This window comes from Engystomops pustulosus, chromosome 7, assembly GCF_040894005.1.
Source record: "Engystomops pustulosus chromosome 7, aEngPut4.maternal, whole genome shotgun sequence".
NCBI lineage: Eukaryota > Metazoa > Chordata > Amphibia > Anura > Leptodactylidae > Engystomops > Engystomops pustulosus.
Window position 1 is genome coordinate 38,334,084 of NC_092417.1, and position 23,212 is coordinate 38,357,295.

At 42.4% G+C, this 23,212-nt stretch overlaps 1 protein-coding gene across 5 annotated transcripts in view; it reads left to right on the forward strand.

Moving 5' to 3' along the window:
* The window catches only part of ACTN1 (actinin alpha 1), an 84,539-nt gene extending 70,805 nt beyond the window's left edge, over positions 1-13,734 (forward strand). For 2 of the 5 annotated variants that reach the window (XM_072115496.1, XM_072115495.1), the window contains exons 15-22: positions 347-529; positions 1,147-1,281; positions 1,372-1,551; positions 2,447-2,593; positions 6,731-6,811; positions 7,115-7,180; positions 10,062-10,220; positions 12,806-13,734. In XM_072115496.1, the coding sequence (XP_071971597.1) occupies positions 347-529; positions 1,147-1,281; positions 1,372-1,551; positions 2,447-2,593; positions 6,731-6,811; positions 7,115-7,180; positions 10,062-10,220; positions 12,806-12,964 (1,110 nt within the window). In that variant the 3' untranslated portion in view covers positions 12,965-13,734. The remainder of the gene's footprint in view (positions 1-346; positions 530-1,146; positions 1,282-1,371; positions 1,552-2,446; positions 2,594-6,730; positions 6,812-7,114; positions 7,181-10,061; positions 10,221-12,805) is intronic. The other 3 variants (XM_072115499.1, XM_072115498.1, XM_072115497.1) reach the window with 2 other exon arrangements.
* Positions 13,735-23,212: the final 9,478 nt, after the last annotated feature.

A 23,212-nucleotide genomic window follows, 5' to 3' on the forward strand; every position in this document is an offset into this window, starting at 1 on the left:
TGGTGCAAACTCCAGCCCAATATCCCACACCCATCCGGTGTGTGTCCTGCGACTTTTTATGCGACTGTTGCAGACAACTGCTGTTGCATAAGCCACTGCCAGCAGATTTATCAAGGGCCAAAGCCACGTTAGTAAATCTAACAGCAACAGAGCTCCAAAGGCAGACATAGAACTGTCGCAAGGAGCCTACCTAACAATACATTACCCCCAATATATAGAATTAGAGTGTTTTTATACACCCACTTCAGGTATTAGCCATGTACCTTTTGAGCAGCTCAGGATTTCTTAAATTGCTGATAAATAAAATTGATATAACATTTCGCTAAGCTATCGCGTCTCTTTCCAGGGACTGAGCATGGCACATGAACAGTTTAAAGCCACGCTTCCAGAAGCGGATAAGGAACGGCAAGCAATCCTTGGAATACATAATGAGGTGATGAAGATCGCTCAGACCTACCATGTCAACATGTCTGGAACCAACCCCTACTCTACTATTTCAACTCAAGAAATCAACAGCAAGTGGGATCGTGTGAGTTTAATTCACTTCATGTATTTTTCCATTCAGAGTTATGCATTCTATTAATTCATCTACATGTTTCCAAAAACTGGCTTTTTAGACAATGGCATTATATAAATATTATTGCAGCTACTTAATAAGAATCTTTCAGCAGTTTTCTCCATACAAAACTGCTGACAGTGTTCAGTATTGGAGATCTTTGTGTAGCCATACTTTTTGTGTGTCTTGTTAATAGTAACAGGACTGTGAAAAGTGAAGCTAAAATTCATATTTGTAGCTCCTGCAAGGGCTCTGGGCGGGTCTATCAGCCTGAAGAGCTTTCTGCTTTAAAGCCCCTCCCCTCTGCTAGGAATAGAAGCTGTAGCAGGATATTGGTTGCATACTATGCAGGAGCTAACTTGCTGATCGGTGGTGGGGGGGCCTCAGTGCTGGGACCACAGATCACGAGAACACGTTGTACCCTCTTCGTGGCCCGAGATGAAGAGAGCAGTGTCGGCTGCTCTATTCATTCCTATGACGGAGATTGTCGGGTGCAGTACTATTGAAGCTATCTTAGATGCAGTCTTGTAAAACCAATAGTTTTGTCACCATAGATAAACCAGCCATTATTATGTGTTTGTCCTGTACAGGTAAGACAACTGGTTCCCAAGCGAGACCAAGCGTTAATGGAGGAACATGCGCGACAGCAGCAGAACGAGCGGCTGAGGAAGCAGTTTGCAGCGCAGGCTAATGTCATTGGTCCTTGGATACAAACTAAGATGCAGGTACTGAATTTTGCCACCTACAAAATATGGATGAAGGTTTTAAGGAGCAAAGCAAAAAAAAATTTAATTTGTGTGGTTGGTTCTCCATAGGAAATTGGCCGCATTGCTATAGAAATGCATGGCACGCTAGAAGATCAGATCAATCATCTGCGACAGTATGAGAAGAGTATTGTGAACTACAAACCAAAGATTGACCAGTTGGAAAGTGATCACCAGCAGATACAGGAGGCACTTATATTTGATAACAAGCACACCAACTACACCATGGAGGTAAGTCTATTACTGTATATTGGGGATAAAAATCTGATCGGTAAGGGTCCAACATCTGGGATCTCCATTCATATTGAGAATGAGACCTCCATTATCACTAATGGATGGAGAGGCAGGAAGAGCATGGGAGTGACGGAAATTGCTGAGCACAGTGTTTGCCTATCTCCGGCTCTCCCATTCTTATCCATGTGAGTTCTGGAGATAGCCGAGCACTCGGCTCAGCAATTTCCAACCCTTCAGTGGTATTTAATGAAGCAACAGGATACAGACTTGTCCTGCAACTCTGCTCATTATTGACTGCTTGGGGTCTTGTGATTGGTGGGGTCCCCGCAGTTAGACCCTCACTGATCACCTTGTTATTCCCTATCCTGTTAATAGTGGATAACTTAAAAAACTTAACACACCTGTGATCAGGTTTGTGAGTGCCCCAATTTTTGAGTAGATTTTGACAGATCCCACCATAAGTATAGGGCATGGAAGATGAATTCTCCAACTGCAAATTTTGACATGGATAGTTGGAAAGTCTGATTCAAATTCCATTGAGTTTTATGTTACAATAAGTTCTTGCAAGTTTTGACAGATAAGGGTCTGATCAATAGCGATCAAGAGAATATGGAAATGAAAGTCTCCTGAAGTACCCCACATGGAACGGAGCAGAGGTCTACATGTCCAGGTCAGATAGCCTGAAAGCCTCATAGATGTGAATGGAGCAGAAGTAGATTTTAAGGGTCTCATTCTCATCAGTTGGACCATCAGTGGTCATATATTTATCTATGATCCTGTGTATTAAGGATATGTCGTATTGTGCCTTTAAGGTTCTCTTAATGGAACATCACATTTGTTAATTATCCTACAGAGAATTTTGATGTAATTTTATGCATATTCATTATTCTAGCACATTCGTGTGGGCTGGGAACAACTCCTCACCACCATTGCCAGAACCATCAATGAAGTAGAAAACCAGATTCTCACACGAGACGCCAAAGGAATCAGCCAGGAGCAGATGAATGAATTCAGGAACTCGTTCAACCACTTTGACCGGGTAAGAACATTAGCAAATTGCTTCACAATTCATCGTCTTGTGGTGTTATATCAGATACTATTCTTCTATAGAGGTGACTTCAAACTGAGCACATTATTTTTTGGGCAAATTTCTTTGGTACAGCCGAGTTTACCATATGTAGTAGCTGGTCCCAAAAACAGCAGCATATGGGCATGTCATAATTTTTATTGCTGACAAATTTACTCAGTTCACCTACTTATTGCTAGGTCACCTGTATAAAGGAAGCAGTCTGTGTATACTTTTTGATTTTTAATTTGAGTTTCTTTTAATAGATTAAAATTTTAAATTAAAACTAAACGGACATTTTTTTAATTGCTCCAAAATAGTCATGTACGATATTAAAAGTTTTACTAGATGTTTTAGATATTCCATTTTGTTTCATTATTTTACCAGCATATTGAGAAGGTAAAGGGAACCTTTCACCCAAGGTCGCCCCCATAAACCACAAACAGTGGTTGGGTCTAATAGCGTTCCAATGATGCCCTTATGTATATTATTGCTTCCACTACTCGGGGAGCAACTTTTATTGCATCTCATTGGGTGAAATTCATTAATGTGGTTTCTGCTAGAGATTCATCATTGAGATTAATCTGTCGCAGTTTAAGACTGTTGAGTTCTACTTTTAGACCTGCTTTTAGCTGGTCCTCCTAATATACTATTTTCTGTCCAACTATGCCCCCTTTGTCAGACAAGTCGGGAAAGTGAAAAAAAATGGTCTAAAAGCCTTCATAAATGTGTCAGAAGGCGTCTTTTGGCACAAATTATTCCAGACGTCTGTCCAAAGTGTCTTCATAAATTCCCCACATTGCGTCCTGAAGATCTAGTCATGGAGGCAGGGCAGCTACGCCATAAAGTGAAGCTTCCCCACCTCCTCTCATCCGCTCACAATCCTTACTCAACCCACTCTTCGGCCATGTCATTCACATCTCTGCATGTTGCCGTCCAAGGACGTGGATGGCTGGCGCTGGCCTTCACCTTGGGCGCACTGCATATGCGCCACTTCAGTGTATCGCAGTTTGCCCATTAGCTTGCTACCGGCCTGCTTCACGGGCACACTGCGCATGCGTCACTTGAGTACATTGAAGGTAAGGGAGGCGGGGCAGCTTGACTTCATGGCAGAGCTCCCCCGCCTCCTTCACTGGATCTTCAGAACACAATGAGATGGAATAAATGTTATTTTTTACAAATGGTGGCTGCAATAATATGCATAAGGGCATCATTGGAACACAATTGTTCTCTACATATAGGTGCTGTTTGTGGTTTATCGGGGGGATCTGTGGTGACGGCTTCCCTTTTAAGGTGTATGAATTGACCTATAAGACTTGTGTATAAGAATTATGAATTGCATAAGACTTTGCCATTGTAAAAATGACTGTAGCAATACAGTATACAAAGGATACCCAGACCATGTTGGATTTCAAGCTCATGTATATGTCAGGAAGTCTTCTTTCCTGTTCCATCGGAGCAGAAATACTGAATTCAAGCTCTCCTGGATCTGTCAAGTGATGAACACAATTGGAGCCTGATGGACTCAATTGACTTAGTGACTCGCCACCCAGAAGACAATATTTGACAATATTAGTCAACACAGCTGCTGCTCCTCTGTCAGATCTTTGATGAGATGGATGGTGATTTACAAGTCATAGATGCCCTGACCCAAGATTATGGAGGATGATATGTCTATCGGCGGTGGGCTATCTATCATGGCTTGTACCCTTGTTTTCTGACGTACAAGCCTCCTCATCGCAAAGTAGTTAAGGAGAGGGCTAGGAGCCCCCAGCTTGGAATATGTGCTATAGCTTCACCCAGGTGCCGGAGCCTCTTGGTATATTGGGGCACATTGTGTGTTGGGTTGGAGAATATCAAGACAGGTGCATCCTACACCCAGTCATGTATAAATCTCCCCCTATGACTTACAAATGTCTTCCTCTTAGAAGTGTTCAGTTACTTCAAAGACCGACTATAATGAAGTGGCCCTATAAGCAGTGAGGATAATCCGAAGGTTATATTGACAATATATGGCTAACAGGTAGTCAAATTCTGTCTTCTGGTGGAGGGTCACTGCAATTAGGTCCATGTGGTCCCAATCAATTACTGTAAAAATTAGAGCTGTAGGTAGAGCTAGATGGATACAGACTTACTTATCACACATCTGCCCGTATATAGGCTGTGATGTAGGATAAGCGTGCATGGGAGCAGGATACATGCATGCATCCCAAGTGTCACATACAGTGTGCATGCAGCTCCACACCACTGTCCTAATTCTCTCTCCCATGATTTGCACTGGTGTATTGATACACAATATTTTATATGTCCACTTGTGGCTTTAAGGAAATTCCAGCTCTTTTGTGTAAAAAAAATAATGTGAGTTATTCACATTAGAGACATTATCCATGATAAACTCAATCCGTCTTGTATTTTGGAATGGAATAGGAAGGATTCTTGGTTACTTTGTTAACATGTAGTTGAAGTAAAAACCAATTTCTTGATGCCAGGAACATTTTTAGGGAGTGTAGTCACTTTCCATGTACAGGAGAGAGGTTATTATATCCCCATGAAACTCTATATAAAGCGGGAGTGCACTTAACGTCTCACAACCAAGAGGTTAGAAGAAAGAGCCCCCTATAATCAGCACACGTTTATCTGTAAGTGCATGGAGACTAATGACATGGCAGCAGGGACTGAAAGTGTAGTATTGGGAAGAACAGTCGCTATATAATACGTCACAATACATCTGCCATCAGTCAGCACCTTTACAAATTACTTTAAACCTTTCACGACCGATCAACGTAAACTTGCATCATCTGATCATCAAGGTATATATGGAGATCGAGCCCTCCCCATACAGAGCGGGTGTCTGCATTAAATCGGTGCTGGTGCTGCCATACTGACTCCACCCATGACATTGGAGGATGCTGTTGGGTTCCCTGTAGGAAGCTCCCAAAGCCCTCATTTGCCAATTTTGTAATATTGTATAGTCACAATACACTGCAATACAGTAATTAAAGCACCTTAGGGGGTCTGAAATAAAAAAAAAAGGATTTTACTAAACAGTATTAAAAAAAAATATTAAAAGTCATCATATTTCTCTATTGTAAATGTATGTATAAAAATGTTGGATATCTCCCCCTCCCCCTCCCCCCAATCCCAAAATGTCCAATCTATTAAAAGTTAATACAATTATCATGAAGTGAACACTATATCATAAAAAAGTCACCATTTTGCCATCCATAAAAATTTGAGTAAAAAGTGAACAAAAGGGCGTGCGGTTCCCAAAATTCTATCATAACATCGTGGTACATTCCACGAAAATTCACATTTTTTTGAACACTAAATGTAGGCTTATCAAATAAACATCTTACCCTGCTCTCTAAACCAAAAGATGAAAAACTTATGGGCGTCAGAATTTGCTACATTTTTTAATTGTTTTTTAGTTTTTAAGACCAACTATATAAATTTGGTATCCGTGACTGTACGTACTGACTTACATGGTGCTGCTCTGAAGTGCAATTTGTCCTGTTAATAAAAGCGATCAAAATAGTTATGTCTTCTGGAAGGAGGGGTATGAAAATTGGAATCGCAAAACCCCTAAATAACTGGTTCTTTAATGGTGAAACCATGACCAGACTCTGCTTAGGGGAACCATCACCTCTGCAGACTTGTACAATCCTTCAGCATGTGACGTCCTTTACAAATTAATTGACAACTGGGTGTTGCCAGTTGTGGCAAAGGGACAATAGTAACACCCAAATAAAGTCTGTCTAGGAAATATTGACTATTGCTACTTTATATGTTGTAGAATATAACAGGTTATCTACTCGGTGTATTGATCTTGTACAGGAGTCTATACAGTCGCGGTGTGTACGTGGGGGATGAATTTACACAATGTGCATGAACCTTTTAAACAGTCACTGTAAAAATGCATCCTGATCACAAATATTAATATTAATTGTGTTCTTTTTTTCTTCTCTGCCCTGTGCATGTCTTCCTCTGCTTATTCTGCATGACCTTCCATTCACAACCCCCCTCCCCCTCCTTACCCCTGTGCTTTCACCCTGTCGCCCACCACTGGCATGGCATGTCCCGGACACCTGAACTATCACTTACTATAACAAGGAGCACTCCGGCACGCTTGGCCCAGAGGAGTTTAAGGCCTGCCTCATCAGCTTGGGCTACGATATTGGAAACGATCCTCAGGTACTGAAACTCTCCTGTGTTGTAATGATGAATAACACTGTGCATTCCCTTTCCAGGAACTTCGGACTAGTATTGGGTTTCTTAATTTTGAGAAAAAATAATGTCTGTTTTTCTTGATTTTTTTGTGTTGTGTCTTCCTCTCATCTTGCACTTTTCCACTAATTCCTCTTCATTTCACTTTCGAAACTCTTAAAACTTATTCCTTTATGTATTTACTATGTTCTTCTTCCTTCTTTGCTCCTCTGACTGTCCTGATCTGCACTTTCCTGTATTCTGTCCTTCCCTTCACTGGATACTTTGCAGAAGAAGACTGGTATGCTGGATAGCGATGATTTCCGAGCCTGTCTTATCTCCATGGGGTACAACATGGTAATGTATGACCTCCTCCAAGAACATAGTTAACCTTGCTACAACTTATTAATGATGCTTGTTTTTAATGGGAAACCGTCATCAAGATTTCACATTATGTCCTCCTAATGACAGGTTCCCTTAGGCTGTTTAATACAAATCTACTTAATGATCATAAACATTGTTAGTTCTGTTCAGTTTTGAAAGTAAATAATTGTATGCCTGTCTCCCTGCTGTCGAAGACGATCAAGTCCCTGATCATCATTGCTCTAGTAGCTTTCCCGTTCCCTCTTGCAGAGGTGAGCTGTACATCTGCATGAGGTTGAAGGGGAGAGCGGGGATGACACAGGGACAGACACCTCTGTGACTCGATGCAGTTTGCTGGCAGGGTCTCTTGTGATTTGTTTTAAACAGCCTATGACCTGTCATTAGGTCAAAATGTGAAACCTGATGACAGCTTCCCTTTAAGGAATTTTGGCTCCTGTAATTATAGAGCAAAATTACAATAGTGTAAAAATTCTACTGGACAGATGTGCACTCATCAGCTCAAAGTGTTGGAAGCCATGAGAAAAATTGTATTAAAACCACATGATTTTTTATCAATGTATATTAACCATGCCCAGGTACATGAGTAGACAGAGTAGGAAACTGCTTAAAGGGGTTTTCCCACGAACTGAAGCTAGGCCCTATAGATAGCAGAGACCCCCATAGATAGGGAAAACAAGGGTCCATCGGACCCTTTGCTGCTCCATCAGACTAATGGAGCATACGGCCGCGCATGACCGTTCTGCTCCATTAATCTATATGGAGCTGAAGGAAATTGCTGAGCGCCGCGCTCACCGATCTCCATCAGCTACATAGAAATAAATGGAGCAGAACGTTCATGCACAGCACCACGGGATAGGGCCTAACTTTAGTTTGTGGGAAAACCCCTGTAAGGTGCCATGAAGGCTGACAGGAATCTAAAACTTGGTAGAAAGGGCAGAGCTTCTAAGTATTTTACTAACTTGGCTTTGCCCAATTCTGTGGTGGGTGGATGTGTCAACTGGGGGCACTGTAAGGGCGGTCCCCGTATTACGTACAAGATAGGTTCTGTAGGTTTGTTCTTAAGTTGAATTTGTATGTAAGTCGGAAATGTATATTTTATAATTGTAATCCCAGTCAAAATTATTTTGGTTTCTGTGTCCATTGGATTTGAAAAATGTTGGATTGTCGTAAGAACCAGGGTAAACACCAAAGCTTCATTGCAGACACCATTGATTACTGTTTTAGCTGTTTATTGTAGCCGAAGGCTAAAGTACATTAAATTGCCAAAATCTAGGGGTCATCTGTAAGTCGGGTGATCTTAAGTAGGGGACTGCCTGTACATTAGATATTGTATATGGCTGCTCAGTGGGAATAAGACCTGTTCCCGACCACCTGAATAAGGGCTAAGGTTCAGTGGCCGGCACAAATGTTCAGTGGAGAGTGACTACTGCTTCCAAGTTCTGCCACCTGCTAAGAACAGTAAATCATTGCTGGGTTTAGTTGTTGACCCCCAGAGCCTCAGTGAAGTTACATAGTTTATATGGTTGAAAAAGGACACAAATGTCCATCAAGTTTAACCGAGGAAGGGAAGGGATTGGAAGAGGAATGGATTTAGGGGAAACAATTCTATACAACATAACCATCAATGTTATTTAAATTTAAAAAGGCATCTAAACCCTTCTTGAAGCTCTCTGCTGTCCCTGCTGTGACCAGCACCTGAGGCAGGCTATTCCACAGATTGACAGTTCTCATAGTAAAAAAGCCCCGTTGACCCAAACCCACTGATTTCACTAGAACCAGCTAACTAATTTAGGCTCCATTCATACTTGCGTTGACTTTGTTACAATCTCCATTTTGGGGAAACTTAACAAAAACTAAAAATGCAAGATGAAGGTCTTTCATTCTCCATTACTTCAATGTACAGAAAGTTACAATCTGTTTGGCCTGGGTTATTAATTGTGAATTATCCATAAAGAACACTTGCATGCTCAGCCAGAAGATTTGTAAGGACAGTAGAATTGCTATTATCAGCCTACAAATAATGAATATATGGCAACAAAAATAGTTGAAAAGGGACTACTACATTTTATTTGTACTGTAATTTACCATAAACTAGCTAGAAAAATGTACATCCATTCAACTGTAATCCACATAAGCTCTTTTCTTATATTTGTTTTATTCAAATCTTGCATTTCCGTAATATTTTCCTCTACTTTCATGATCAGCATTGACCGCTTTAACAAATACATCCAGTTTACATACATTTACAGGAGAGGTTACAGTGGAACAGCACAATCCAGACAGTCTCACCGTTTTTATATTATGGGAATTGCAAGTATTTGGTAAAACATATAAGATGACACATGTTGCAAATACAATAACGATGCATAACAGTTTACAATCTTGAACTGCCCATACACATAAGATGGAAATTGTCTGAAGTGGCCAAACTATTACAGATTGCAATAGCGGCGGCTGTGAAGGTAATCGGCCATGTGGTTCTGTTTCTGAACATTCATTACCTGTATGGAATAATCTGCTTATGGCGGCCTTTAAATCGGTGGCCTGTGATTGAATGTATTATTGATCTGCTGTACTACACATGTTCATCTAATCGTATGGGCAGCTCCAGTGTAAGTCTGGCAGCACACAGCCATGATTACAGTTCGGACCTGCTGTTCAGCCGGGAAGAAGGGACTCCTTATATTATATATCACTATGATGCAAGGAGTCCCTGTTCCGTATGGAAATATGACCAGCACACAGGCTGTTTTTTCACAACTCAAGCATGGTCATGTGCTTTCGGGGTAAATGTCCTTCTTTGGACCTATTAAAATCTGCAGCATTCATTAATCCTTATTATATTACTTTCTAGGGTGAAGCAGAATTTGCCCGCATTATGGGAATTGTGGATCCCAACAGGCTAGGAGTGGTGACCTTCCAAGCCTTCATTGACTTCATGTCCCGTGAGACTGCAGATACAGACACCGCTGACCAAGTTATGGCTTCTTTCAAGGTCCTTGCTGGTGATAAGGTTTGTAGGAAATTATATTAAATTCCCTGGTGTTTTGTGGTCACTAATAATCATAATGATCTTTATTTATATGGTGCCATCATAATCCGTAGCGCTTTACAAATCATAGGGGACATATACAAATATAATATTACATTACTGAGTCATATGGAACAATAGTGAGGGCCCTGCTCACAAGAACTAACGAAATCTACATTCACACTATCGTTGCCCGCCGTACCGTAGCACGGCGGGCACACGGCAGTGCCTGGGGAAAGAGCGCCGCTCACCCCCGCCCCTCTCCATAGGAATATATGGCGCACGGCGCCGTATTCCATTGAAAGATAGGACGTGTCCTATCTTTCTACGGGGTATGGTGCTGCACGTGTGTGGCACCGTACCGCTCCCGTTGAGCACCGGGCGCCCATTGCCGTCTATGGGGGACGTATATCAGCCATATATACATCCACCATGCACCAGTGTGAATGTAGCATAAGTGTGTAGATATCTAAATATCACAGAACCAGAAACCTTATGCACTCTGAAAGATGAGCTTTCCATGACACGTGCATCATGTTTCTAGGTGCTATAGAACTAACATTATGAAGTCCATAAACTGGTTTTACAAGGGATCAATGGTTATTTTATTGCAGACCTTTTAGGGTCGGTGACACATGGTACAGGAACATGCCTAAAAATTTCCAGTTTCCTCATTGACATACACTAGTGGCTTGGCTGAAAGTGCATGTGTAATGAATAAAGAAAGCCAAAGGGCAAGGACTTGTCTCCTCCAAGCAAAGGATCGAGTAGTTGAATGACAACTTACCCTATTGTGGTATCTCCCCCGATCTGACCTAGGATGAGAATTGGCCCCATACACTCAAGATGGCCTGCCGAATCCACCGAATGGGACTGATATGTATTATCATTTAATATATATGTGGTCCTTTACCTCTCTCACGCTGCAACTTTAAAGTAGAAAACTCCAGTTCTGTGTCATCTAGTAACCAAAATTAAAGGGGAGGTTCTCCTCTTTAATATGACACCAGAACTCTGTTTTTGGTATGTGCTTCATGTTATCTGCAGTATGCGAAATTATAGCGTATATAGCTGTATGGCAGTCATGAAGGGGTAAAAGAGGATCTTTCACCACTTCCTATCCCTGACGTTTCATTATTGTTGCCTCTCTACTGTCAGCTGAGCATTAGCAGACCGTCAGCTTCGGTCCAAAACCATCCATGTGACAGAGAGGCTAGTTAGCATATTTGGAAAATAAACTTCCCTGGAACTATGCAAATTAGAATTTTTTTTTTCAGATGAGTAGTCCAGGGCTGTAGCAGGCCACCTACTTTGACAATAGAAAGACAGAAATATTAACGTTGACTTCTCGGGAATTGAGGGGACTAGAGGAATATTTCCAACTATACCAGAATCCATTGAAGTATGCAAGAACTTAGGGTTGGTCTAGGTCAGTGGTGCCAAACCAATGGCACAGGTTGCAGAGGTGGCACTCCCAGCCCTCTCCGTGTGCACTCAGGCTGTCACCACAGCGTAGAGTTCGCCAGATAGATCTTTAGGCCTCCTCGTGCAGTCCCAGGCAGCCCAGGATGTGCTGTATTCAGCACCATTTTAAAGCAACACTTCCTGGACTGTATGGAACTGCAGGAAGAGCGAAGATGGCATAGGAGCTCCTGCTTAAAATGCCGTCTTGGCACTTTGTGAAAAATAATTGGGTTTTGGTCTCTAAAAGGTTTGCCATCACTGTTCTAGGTAGTGAAATATCCTCTTTTAGACTTCCAGAAGGCTTTCCAACAGTCCCCCTCTACATACACATTCCTGGAGAAAGGATTATGGTCTGGCCTGCTACATTTACCAGGAGTTCTCTAGCAAAATGGATATGCTGGAATATAGGAATTCCCTTTCATTAGGCCGCATGCACACAATCCTGTGCAGCCAATGGAAGCAGGCCTGTATGTCTGCCCAATCCTGCGGTCTGTAATCTTGTATCGAAGGGGAGTTATTGCATTCTACATACAAAATACGATGCAAGGACCTCCTGTCGGCACTGTGTTTAAAGGGTTTTTCCTACCAAAAAAGTTAGGCTCCATCCTGTAGATAGGGTCAAACTTTCTGATTGGTTGGGGTCTTGGTGATGAGACCCCCACAGATCACGAGAAATGCGTAGAAGAAGGCCGCACATGTCCATTCTGCTCCATTCATCTCTATGAAGCTGACAGAGATTGCCGAACTCCATAGAGATGAATGGAGCAGAACGGACATGCATAGCTCACTGCTCCGCTCATCTCGGGGAGCGACGAGGGGTCCGATGGAGGTTCCCGGGATCTGTGTATAGGGCCTAACTTGTTTAGTGGAAAAACCCTATTAACTGTTGCATTGCTGGCACTGAAGTCTGGCCAGCAGACACAAAGTCCTTGCATCATATTTTGGCATAATGCAAGGACTCCCCAGTCTGTACAAAGATGTTCTGTGCGTGGGATCGGGCCAACATGCGTGTGCATTCGGTCTGTGTTGTGAACCCTAAACCTACTGGAAAAATAAAAGATTATGTATTTTAATAATTGTTTTTATTGAATATTTTCTTCCAGAACTACATTACTGCAGATGAGCTGCGCCGGGAACTTCCTCCAGACCAAGCCGAGTATTGCATTGCCAGGATGGCCCCCTACATAGGACACGATGCCGTCCCAGGAGCCCTGGACTATATGTCATTCTCTACAGCGCTGTATGGTGAAAGTGACCTTTAACCCCTCACTCCTCACCTCGATGTCACTGCAGCGCTGACTGTCCACCACTCCTGTACGCAATGTGGTTTCAGCTTTCACGCCTTTTCTGTGTCTCCATAGCTCACCAGATGAAAGTCACTCTTTCACCCCTCTAGCGCTCAGAGCCGCGGTCGCTCTGCTGCTGCAGGAAGGGTAACCATCTTTGACCTTAAAGCAATGGTTTACACATAAAGTTTTTACTAAAGACCTTTAAATGCATATTTTATTATGAGAGTTAAAAAAAGAAAAAAAAAAGGTGAAATGTATTTTTCTGCCAACACAAATGAGCAATTACCTTTTCTTTTGTAGTTTTGTCTGATAAGTATAGGTGAAGGTCCTTCACCCGTCTTCTTTTTGGGAGCGATGACTGTTTAGTAGCTGTGGCATAGCCAGAATTTTTTTTTTTTTTTTCCCCCAATCCACCGAATGCTATTTTTTTGACAAACTGCATTAAAGTGAAGTATATCAAGGTGGAAAATACGACCTCATGGAAAGTGTCCATATTTTTCTAAGCAAGAACATTTAAGTATGGTTTTCGATATTTAATGTAATATAAGGAATGCAGCGTCCCGTCACCAGCTCGTATTTTTAATGTCGCTAAAACTCGGTTTGTTTTGAGACCTGAAGCTTCGATAATACGTTGTCCTCAATATCTGCTTGTCACAAATCTTATTAAAGAGATTCTTCTTTGAATTTTAATCATCTGTGTTATTGGTTACTTTCGAATAAATGACATTTAATAATACAATTTATTCTATTGGTTGCTTGGAATTATTTATTAGTAGATGTATCAGAGCTATAATAATAATAATAATTCTTTATTTATATAGTGCACACAGATTACACAGCGCTGCACAGAGCTTGTCAGATCAGTCCCTGTCCCCAATGGGGCTCACAATCTAATCAACCTACCAGTATGTTTTGAAGTGTGGGATGAAGCCGGAGTACCCGGTGGAAGCCACACGGAAAGAACATACAAACTCTTTGCAGATGTTGTCCTGGGTGGGGCTCGAACCCAGGACTCCAGCGCTGCAAGGCAGAAGTGCTACTGGGTTGTACCCAGTTTGCCGTTCAATTCAATGCCATGGGAGCATTTGAAATTGCTACATTCTGATATCTCAACTCCTGCGCTCCCATTCACAGTGCATGGAGTGTCGGAGATACCCCAGCGTTTTGCTTAGCAATTCCTGACGCTTGAATACTATTGAATGGATTGGCGGGACACATGCTCATACTGCCGCTCCATCAGTCACTCCATCAGGTTATTATCACAGAACCACAAGTCTGATGCAGTCTAAATGATGAGACACGAGCATGATTCTAGGTTGTATAGAACTGAAGATGGGGATGTATGATGTGACACTTCCCCAGCAGCCTCTAAACTTCACACATCTCGGTCAAATATGACTCTTCTCTGCTCATTTTCAAATGACTTTGAAGGATATTTTTTATAGATAAGAGTTCACATACAAGAGGGAATTTCATATCCTGCCTCAAGAGTGTGCAATGGGGTAAAATCTGCTGACTGGTTCCCTTTAAGATCAACTATTGTGTGGCACTTGATATATTTGGCCCATTGTACCACAACACAGATGCAAAATTTTTCCCTCGGGGTAATTATTTAAATTGCTTGATATATTTTTTTAAATGTTTAGGTTTTCAGGAGTGTAGCCCAGTCCAAATAATTTGCTGTCATATGCCCCGGCTACATAGGTTCAGAGAATACCTTTCTAATTCACAAGTTTCTACTCCTCCCTTATGTATCCTTTTAAAAAGAATACAATGTCTACAATGGAAATTGTAATTTTTTTTGTATTATGGCAGTCCAAATATGGAATAATTAATGTTGAGGTTTAATAAACATTATCAGTCATCAATATTTTGAACAGATCCTTGGGGCATGCAATGTTTGTATTATATGAAATATTGTGCTTGGTGAAGCCTTTCTAATTAAAGGGGTCCTCTGGCGAGTGTCTGTAAGCTCAACTGTCCCAAAAGTATCAATGGTGGCAGCAGGTTTCATGGTCCCTGATAATAATAGTCCAGCATGGAGTGTTGGTAGACAATGCGAGAGACAGGATTCAGCATTTAAAGGGCATCTACCACCAGGACCAAGGTTGTATGCAAATGAGCCTGAGGGGCTCATAGGTGTTAATGGAGCCGCCTGGAGCCCCTCAGGCTCATTTGCATACAGTATCCTGGTGGTAGATGCCCTTTAAAGGCATGGTGCTCATCATGTATCAACACAATGGGAATATCATAATTATATTGAATCTATTCCTAAAGCAAGAATGCAGCAATAATATTTGACTATGCTGTCTTATATAAGCCAAATTGTCACAATGAAAGCTGCAGAAAATAATCTGTGACTCAAGATGCAGCGGACTAGGTAGATCTTGGTGTTATGTTGGAGAATACAGTAAACTTGGGGGTTGTAATTATTGAAGTGTCCCCATTTATTACTTGCAGGATAAGGATTATTTGCGCTTTGGAAAACTCCTGACAAACACAATCAGACAGACATTTCTTCTGGTCATGTATAATATGGATGTTATGGTCCACCACAATTGGCAGGTAGTGAATGTTCACATCTGCCTCAGGGGTTTCCTCCATCAGCAGTTCTGGAACCTTCCACTGTGATTATTCCTACCGAGAACATAATAGAATCCTTTATAACATTCTGTATATGTTAACAAAGCCTTAATCGGGACAATGTTTATCAGTGTAAACGTTCCCGTTGGGAATTCAAAGAATAATTTGGATACCTAAAGGAAATCTACCATTGGGAAACAACCTTCTTAAAGGGAACCTGTCATCACATTTGCACATATACAGCCAGTGACAGGTTCATTTAGAGCTCTAATCACTTACTAACACCCATCTTTTAGCTAAAAATAGTTTCTCTTACATCCACAGAAAAAACCTTTTCTCTTATATTACCAGGCATCAGAATAGGCGTGTCTTGCTCTGCTGACCACTCCCATCTACTCCTCCCAATGCCTTATGCCTCTTTACTATTTAGCGGTTCATGTCATTTGACCACAGTGACATCTCAGGTCCTTTAACCTCTTAAAAATAGCAAACTGTGCCCCATACATGTATCTGACCACATGAAGTCAAAGCAACCTCCATGGACCTCTACTCTACTCCATCCTCCATGGAGTCTGCTGTGATTTCATGAAGTCACAGCAGCCTCCATGGACCTCTACCTCACTCCATCCTCCATGTAGCCTGCTGTGATTTCATGTGATCACATACATTGTGTACAGTTTGCTATTCTTAGAAGGCTAAAGGACCTGCGATGATGTGACTGGTCACATGCCATGAATGTAATATACAGCACCGTGTAAAAAAAATGGACACAATATTTCCTATCTGTACATAGAGCTTTATATGTCTGTAGTTGAATATTAACAGACGGTCCCTAAGTACAAGGAGGCAGAGCAGGGATTTGAAGAGACACAGAGCTGTCAGGCAGAATAATGGGGCGTGGCTCACTGTTTTCAGGTGATATGGGGAGGACTTGTAACCCTTTATAAGCAGGCACTGTTGGTCAGGGTCTGGTGACAGGTGCTCGTTAAGAAAGTTGTTTCCCAATGGTAGATATTCAACTGTACATATATTCTGCAATTCAAGAAGTAGAAATATAATTTTGTCAGGAGTTGTATTAAAAAGAGTCACAATGTGATAAGTTAGCACATATTAAGAAAAATTATAAAAATAATATATAGAGATGTTGTTGAATGAAAAAAAAACTTAAACTATCCAGCAGCAAAGGTCTATACTCTCTTCTCTCGCTGGCTACAGGCTTTATCAGTAGGTGACTAGATGTTATGACTGCTGCTCCCAGCTGAGGGGCCAGGAGTTTTAAAGGTGGGGAGGAGAGATAAAACCCCAACATTAGTAACATATGCGCTACATCAGCTACTTACAGTCATACCAAGATTTACCCATAAGGCAAACCAGGCAATAGAGTAAATCAAAATATAAAACTAAGGAGGCATCAAACCCAACAAACTCACAATACACTAGTTACAATTTTCATAAATATTACCCAAAAGTCAAATATTCCATACTTTTTGTAAAAAGCTCATGTTACATTGACCTCTAAAGAAAGAAGATAATTTTCAAACTGTTTATTGAAACAAAAGCCAACAAACATGTCTACGTCTCAATAACTTGTCATGTGGTCTTCAGGATTATTACATGCTGCCTACAAGTAGACTAATTCTCTGTTGAGGAGATATCTCACTCGTCTTGAAATGTGGCCCTTGGGTCTTGAGGTTCTGGGGTTACAGAGTTATAATCCTCTACATGGTGACTCAGGCAATGCCATAGGTTTTCAATGGGGTTCAGTTTAGGAGAAAGCATTTGAGGTACCTTAGTCTCCAGCACCTTAGTCTCCAGTACCCTGATGGCACAACCTCGATGAGATGCCGTATTGAACATGAAGATAAAATTAGACCACTGTGCGCCCCAGAGGATATGTCTTCTTTATTATTTGGGTCCGTACAACCACGGGGATATCAAACTTATATAGGTTTATAGTTTGATAGACATTTTGGGACGCGGCAATACCTAACATGTATATGATTCTATTTTTTTTTTATCAGTTTTGGGGTTTTTTTCTAGACCTCCAGGGGTACTTTAACCCTTGGGTGCTTTATCGATTCTACCATATACTGCAATACTGCAAATTTGCAGTATATGGCAGCTTTGCTGGTGATCTGTTAGTGATCCTAAAGATCAGGCTAGTATAGACTGACTGCCTGCCATAGTAACCACCGACTGTGGCTTTTACCGGTGGGTGTTTGCTATAATATGCAGCAAACACCCAACTGGTATGGAGAGGGCTCAGCCCATGAGATCTCTCCATCCATTAGCTCCCAACGCCTGCCCGTACCATTACAGCGCACATCATGAAGTGCTTTAATAGTCGGATGAAAAGCACAGCAGCCCTTTCCTTTTTTTCCTGCAAGGAATGGAAGGTGTTCAGAAAACCTTTCATTCACTTTCAAATTTTAGTTTCTTTTTAGAAGAAGAAAACAGAAAGTCCCATAGAAATGTGAACTTGGCCATATATGTTTTAAATGAATGTCAATAAGCATAGAGTATTGTGTAGGGATCTCTCCTAAATTCGGTCTGGAGTGATTGCTGATCGATGATAGAAGTCAATAAGCACTTATTGAGGTCCATAGCATGGTCCAATGAAAATCCATATGGGAATAAAACATAATTTTTATTAGGGCCACAAAAGCACATATACACTCACTGGCCACTTTATTAGGTACACCATGCTAGTAACGGGTTGGACCCCCTTTTGCCTTCAGAACTGCCTCAATTCTTCGTGGCATAGATACAACAAGGTGCTGGAAGCTCCTCAGAGATTTTGGTCCATATTGACATGATGGCATCACACAGTTGCCGCAGATTTGTCGGCTGCACATCCATGATGCGAATCTCCCGTTCCACCACATCCCAAAGATGCTCTATTGGATTGAGATCTGGTGACTGTGGAGGCCATTTGAGTACAGTGACCTCATTGTGATGTTCAAGAAACCAGTCTGAGATGCTTCCAGCTTTATGACATGGCGCATTATCCTGCTGAAAGTAGCCATCAGATGTTGGGTACATTGTGGTCATAAAGGGATGGACATGGTCAGCAACAATACTCAGGTAGGCTGTGGCGTTGCAACGATGCTCAATTGGTACCAAGGGACCCAAAGAGTGCCAAGAAAATATTCCCCACACCATGACACCACCACCACCAGCCTGAACCGTTGATACAAGGCAGGATGGATCCATGTTTTCATGTTGTTGACGCCAAATTCTGACCCTACCATCCGAATGTCGCAGCAGAAATCGAGACTCATCAGACCAGGCAACGTTTTTCCAATCTTCTACTGTCCAATTTCGATGAGCTTGTGCAAATTGTAGCCTCAGTTTCCTGTTCTTAGCTGAAAGGAGTGGCACCCGGTGTGGTCTTCTGCTGCTGTAGCCCATCTGCCTCAAAGTTCGACGTACTGTGCGTTCAGAGATGCTCTTCTGCCTACCTTGGTTGTAACGGGTGGCGATTTGAGTCACTGTTGCCTTTCTATCAGCTCGAACCAGTCTGCCCATTCTCCTCTGACCTCTGGCATCAACAAGGCATTTCCGCCCACAGAACTGCCGCTCACTGGATGTTTTTTCTTTTTCGGACCATTCTCTGTAAACCCTAGAGATGGTTGTGCGTGAAAATCCCAGTAGATCAGCAGTTTCTGAAATACTCAGACCAGCCCTTCTGGCACCAACAACCATGCCACGTTCAAAGGCACTCAAATCACCTTTCTTCCCCATACTGATGCTCGGTTTAAACTGCAGGAGATTGTCTTGACCATGTCTACATGCCTAAATGCCCTGAGTTGCCGCCATGTGATTGGCTGATTAGAAATTAAGTGTTAACGAGCAGTTGGACAGGTGTACCTAATAAAGTGGCCGGTGAGTGTAAATAAAGTACATGTCCACAAAAACATATACAGAGATCAGTAAGCTACAGTAACATACTAACATACAAAACCATATAGCAGGCAATAACAAAACCCGAAATCAGGGGCATGGTAAGTATTGAATAACCAAAAGCTGTAACAAATATCTAGACATAGGCAACACGGGGTGTGACACCAGTGGTACAATAGTTTACACCTGGTCTCCAAGTGAAGTGCACACTTAGACAAGACAATTTGGGTTCCATAAATAAACTCCCATTCTGCTGTGTCCGGATGTAATCCTAAATCTTTTTCCCAATGTTTAGCACAAGGTAACTTACAGTATTTTTCGGACTATAAGACGCACCATCAATAAATGCCTGTTAAAACGTCTAGGTTCATATATAAGGCGCATTGGATTATAAGGCGCACCTGATTCTAGGGATGAATGACCAGGAGACCTGTACACAGTTCAAGGCAGCTGTTGTCTGTAAGTACGGTTCATATATAAGGCGCACTGGACTATAAGGCGCACCTTTGATTTCTGAGAAAATCAAAGGATTTTTTGTGCACCTTATAGTCTGAAAAATACCGTATCCACTGCCAAGGATAGCTCAATTGCCCTATATACAAGGGAAGGGTGCAAAAAGGCCAGTTCAAAAGCAGTTTTAGTAATGGACCTTTTTATTTAGGAATCGCTGCCATAAAATGTCTGGGCCTCAAATAGTTATAAAAGTCCCTGTAAGAAACCTTAAATTTATGGCAAATTTATTTGAATGCTATTAGATGGTCTTTTTGCCATATATCTGCAACTAAATGGATACCCAAAGTTGACCAACTAGTTAGGAAGATTTTGGAAGATTGGTGGTGTGACCATATTTCTAACCAAGACACAGGGGGACATTTACTTAAAGTGTCGGTGTCTGCATTGGCTTTGTTACCGACCTGCTCTCGGAAAGAAGATACACATTTAATATTGTGGAGCTGTGCAGAGACATTTCTGACACCGAGACCATTTTCTGTCCCTGGGACCAAAATCTGTCCCGAGCACCAGAAATGTGTCCAACAGTCCCTGCTAGACCAGTTTTCTTTTGGTCTACTGTACGCCAGTTTACAGCGCCCAAAAAGGGCTGCGACACATATTAATTGTGTCTGAGTTTCCACTCCGCCAAAGCCACGCCCCTTTTCGGAGAAGAGTCGGAGCAGACGGAAAAAGTCATTTTTTCTGGCACCGCCAGCTAATAAATAGGTAGGAGAGCAGGACATGTGGTGAGAGCGCCACAAAACTGGCGGAAACACCATAGTAAATGTCCCCCACAGTATCTGGCCTGTGCTGCCATCAGTGAGGGGGTGTAACAGTTTTACCCAAGGCCGAAGCCCAAAGCTTTGCTGTAACCAACTCTTTTGGAGATACCAAGTGTTTTGCTCCTGCAAAAATAAGCCACGACTTCAGCTGTTCTAAAATCGCAGTGTCATCGGACACTGTAATTGCTTCCACCAGGGGTTCCACAATTAGCTTAAATATTAGGGGTGACAGAGGGCACCCCTGCCTGGTTCCTTTTGTAATCTTATGGTGTTGAGAAGAGTAACCAGAACTCAAATTCTGAAGGAACAGTGGTTGAACGTCTTCTCTGCATCCAAAGAAAGAGCAGAGAAGGCTCTCGAGTTCGCCCCACAACATCCAGCAGGTTTATAAATCTACAGGCACCATCTGGTGAGACCCTCCCCTGATGAAGCCCACCTGATCTTGGTGTATGAGCTTCAGCAGGAGAAGAGCCAAACGATCAGCCATGATCTTGGAATACCATTTCAAATCTGTATTCAACAATGATATTGGTTGAAAGTTAGACAACCTGTCAGGGGTATTTCCTGGTTTTTGAAGAGTGGTTATGGAAGCCAACAGCATCTCATCTGGAATGTAGCCTGCAACCAGGTATGGGACCAATGGGTTTTATAATAATCATTGGTTAACCTGTCCGTTCCAGGGGCTTTATTGGTTTTCAGCAACGTAATAGTCATTGATACTTCACCTGGTGTAATAGGGGTTGCTAGGAAGTCTGATTGTTCCTCTGACAGTGAAGGTGGCTCAACCATATGATGTCATAAGCTAAAGATTGTGTCTTGTCATTATCTCTATTAAGGTAGTAAAGTGAATAATAATTGGCCGTAACCTCAGCCACACTCTGGGGGTCGTACACTTTTTCATTCTTATCATTTAAAATGAAAGGTATTCTTTTTCGCGCAACTCTCCTCTTTAGTTGGTTAGCGATTACCTTACTCACCTTGTTACCTAAATTGCGGAAATAAAGAATCTTTCATGGTAATTTGCTGCTGCATAAATTAAGTGTTCAATTATAGGTTGGCTGATGACAGGATCTTTCACACTAACATATAAGGGTGATGTCAGACGTGGCGCTTTGTCTGCGCTTGCAAACGCAGACAAAGCCTTGCCCACGGGGCGGGCCGCGGCCCGATTGCATCGGCGTCTCTATGGAAAATTAACGCAAAACACCGGCGGCTCATTACCGATCGCAGGCGTTTCCATAGAAACGCTGATGCGATCGGCCCGCGGGCGTGGCTTTGTCTGCGTTTGCAAGCGCAGACAAAGCGCCACGTCTGACATCACCCTAATACACCGGATTTATATGATACCTCTAGTGTCACCCCCTCATCCTCGCTTGTGCTTGTGAGCAGAAACCTCACTACTGTTGTTTCATATAAGGCCCCTTGCACAAGAACGTGTGCTCACTTGTTCCTTCACCCGTGCGGACGCTCCATCAGGAAGAGGCCTTCTTTACTATTTACTCACGGCCATAGTTTTTCTCTGCTGAATTCACAGTCAAATGTCTTCAGCTCTATGCAGCACAACTCCACACTGCGCCCCTAAAAATATCACAGTGACTCACAATATAATGGAGCGTGTTCTTAATATATATTATCCTCACAACACGACTGAACACACTATTCCCCGCATTAAATATACTTTATATAGTCACCCTGATAAATTATAGTAATACACAGCCTCCCCCAAGCATACACAGCCTCCCCCAAGCATACACAGCCTCCCCAGTATACACAGACTTGACACTCCAAATAAAATCTTGTACTCACCTTCAGAGCCCCGGCTCTTCCACACAGCTACCTCTTGTTCTCCTGCCTGTATAGTGACACAGGCCGGTGTGCCTGATGACGTCATCATGCCCACCAGCCTGTGTACTGTAGAGAGGTGCACACAGGCGCACTGTGCCTATCAATTACATTGGAGCCTTAAAGGTGCCTGTAAAAGGGTCCACAATCTGACACCTGAGGTCGGGACTTCATCCCACCTTATGGCAGATGCGGCCCTGGTAACAGAGGGGATAAACATTACATTAGATTGGTCAATATTTTAACATTCCTATTCAGGCAGACTCCTGACCTCTATCCCTCTTATATTGTGCCCCCTGTCCTCCACTGTTCCTGGGTATTAAAAAAAAAACTTTGATACTTACCTTTGCCTCATTCCCCCGCAGTTCTGCTTCCTCCTCTCCCCGGGGCTCTCAGATGGCGGAGAAAGGGGTGGAGCCAACCAGGGGAGGAGCTACCTCCACACATTTCTGCTATAGAGCAGAGATGTGTGGAAGCAGCAGCAGCTGATCCCGCCTTCCGGTCTCAGCTCTGCAGCTCTGGTGAGTCCAGGAGTGGGGACCAGGAGGTGGGACAACCCAAGGCAGTGAGGGGCAACCCAGGACATTCTCCCAACTGCCCGGGACAGTGTGAAATCGCA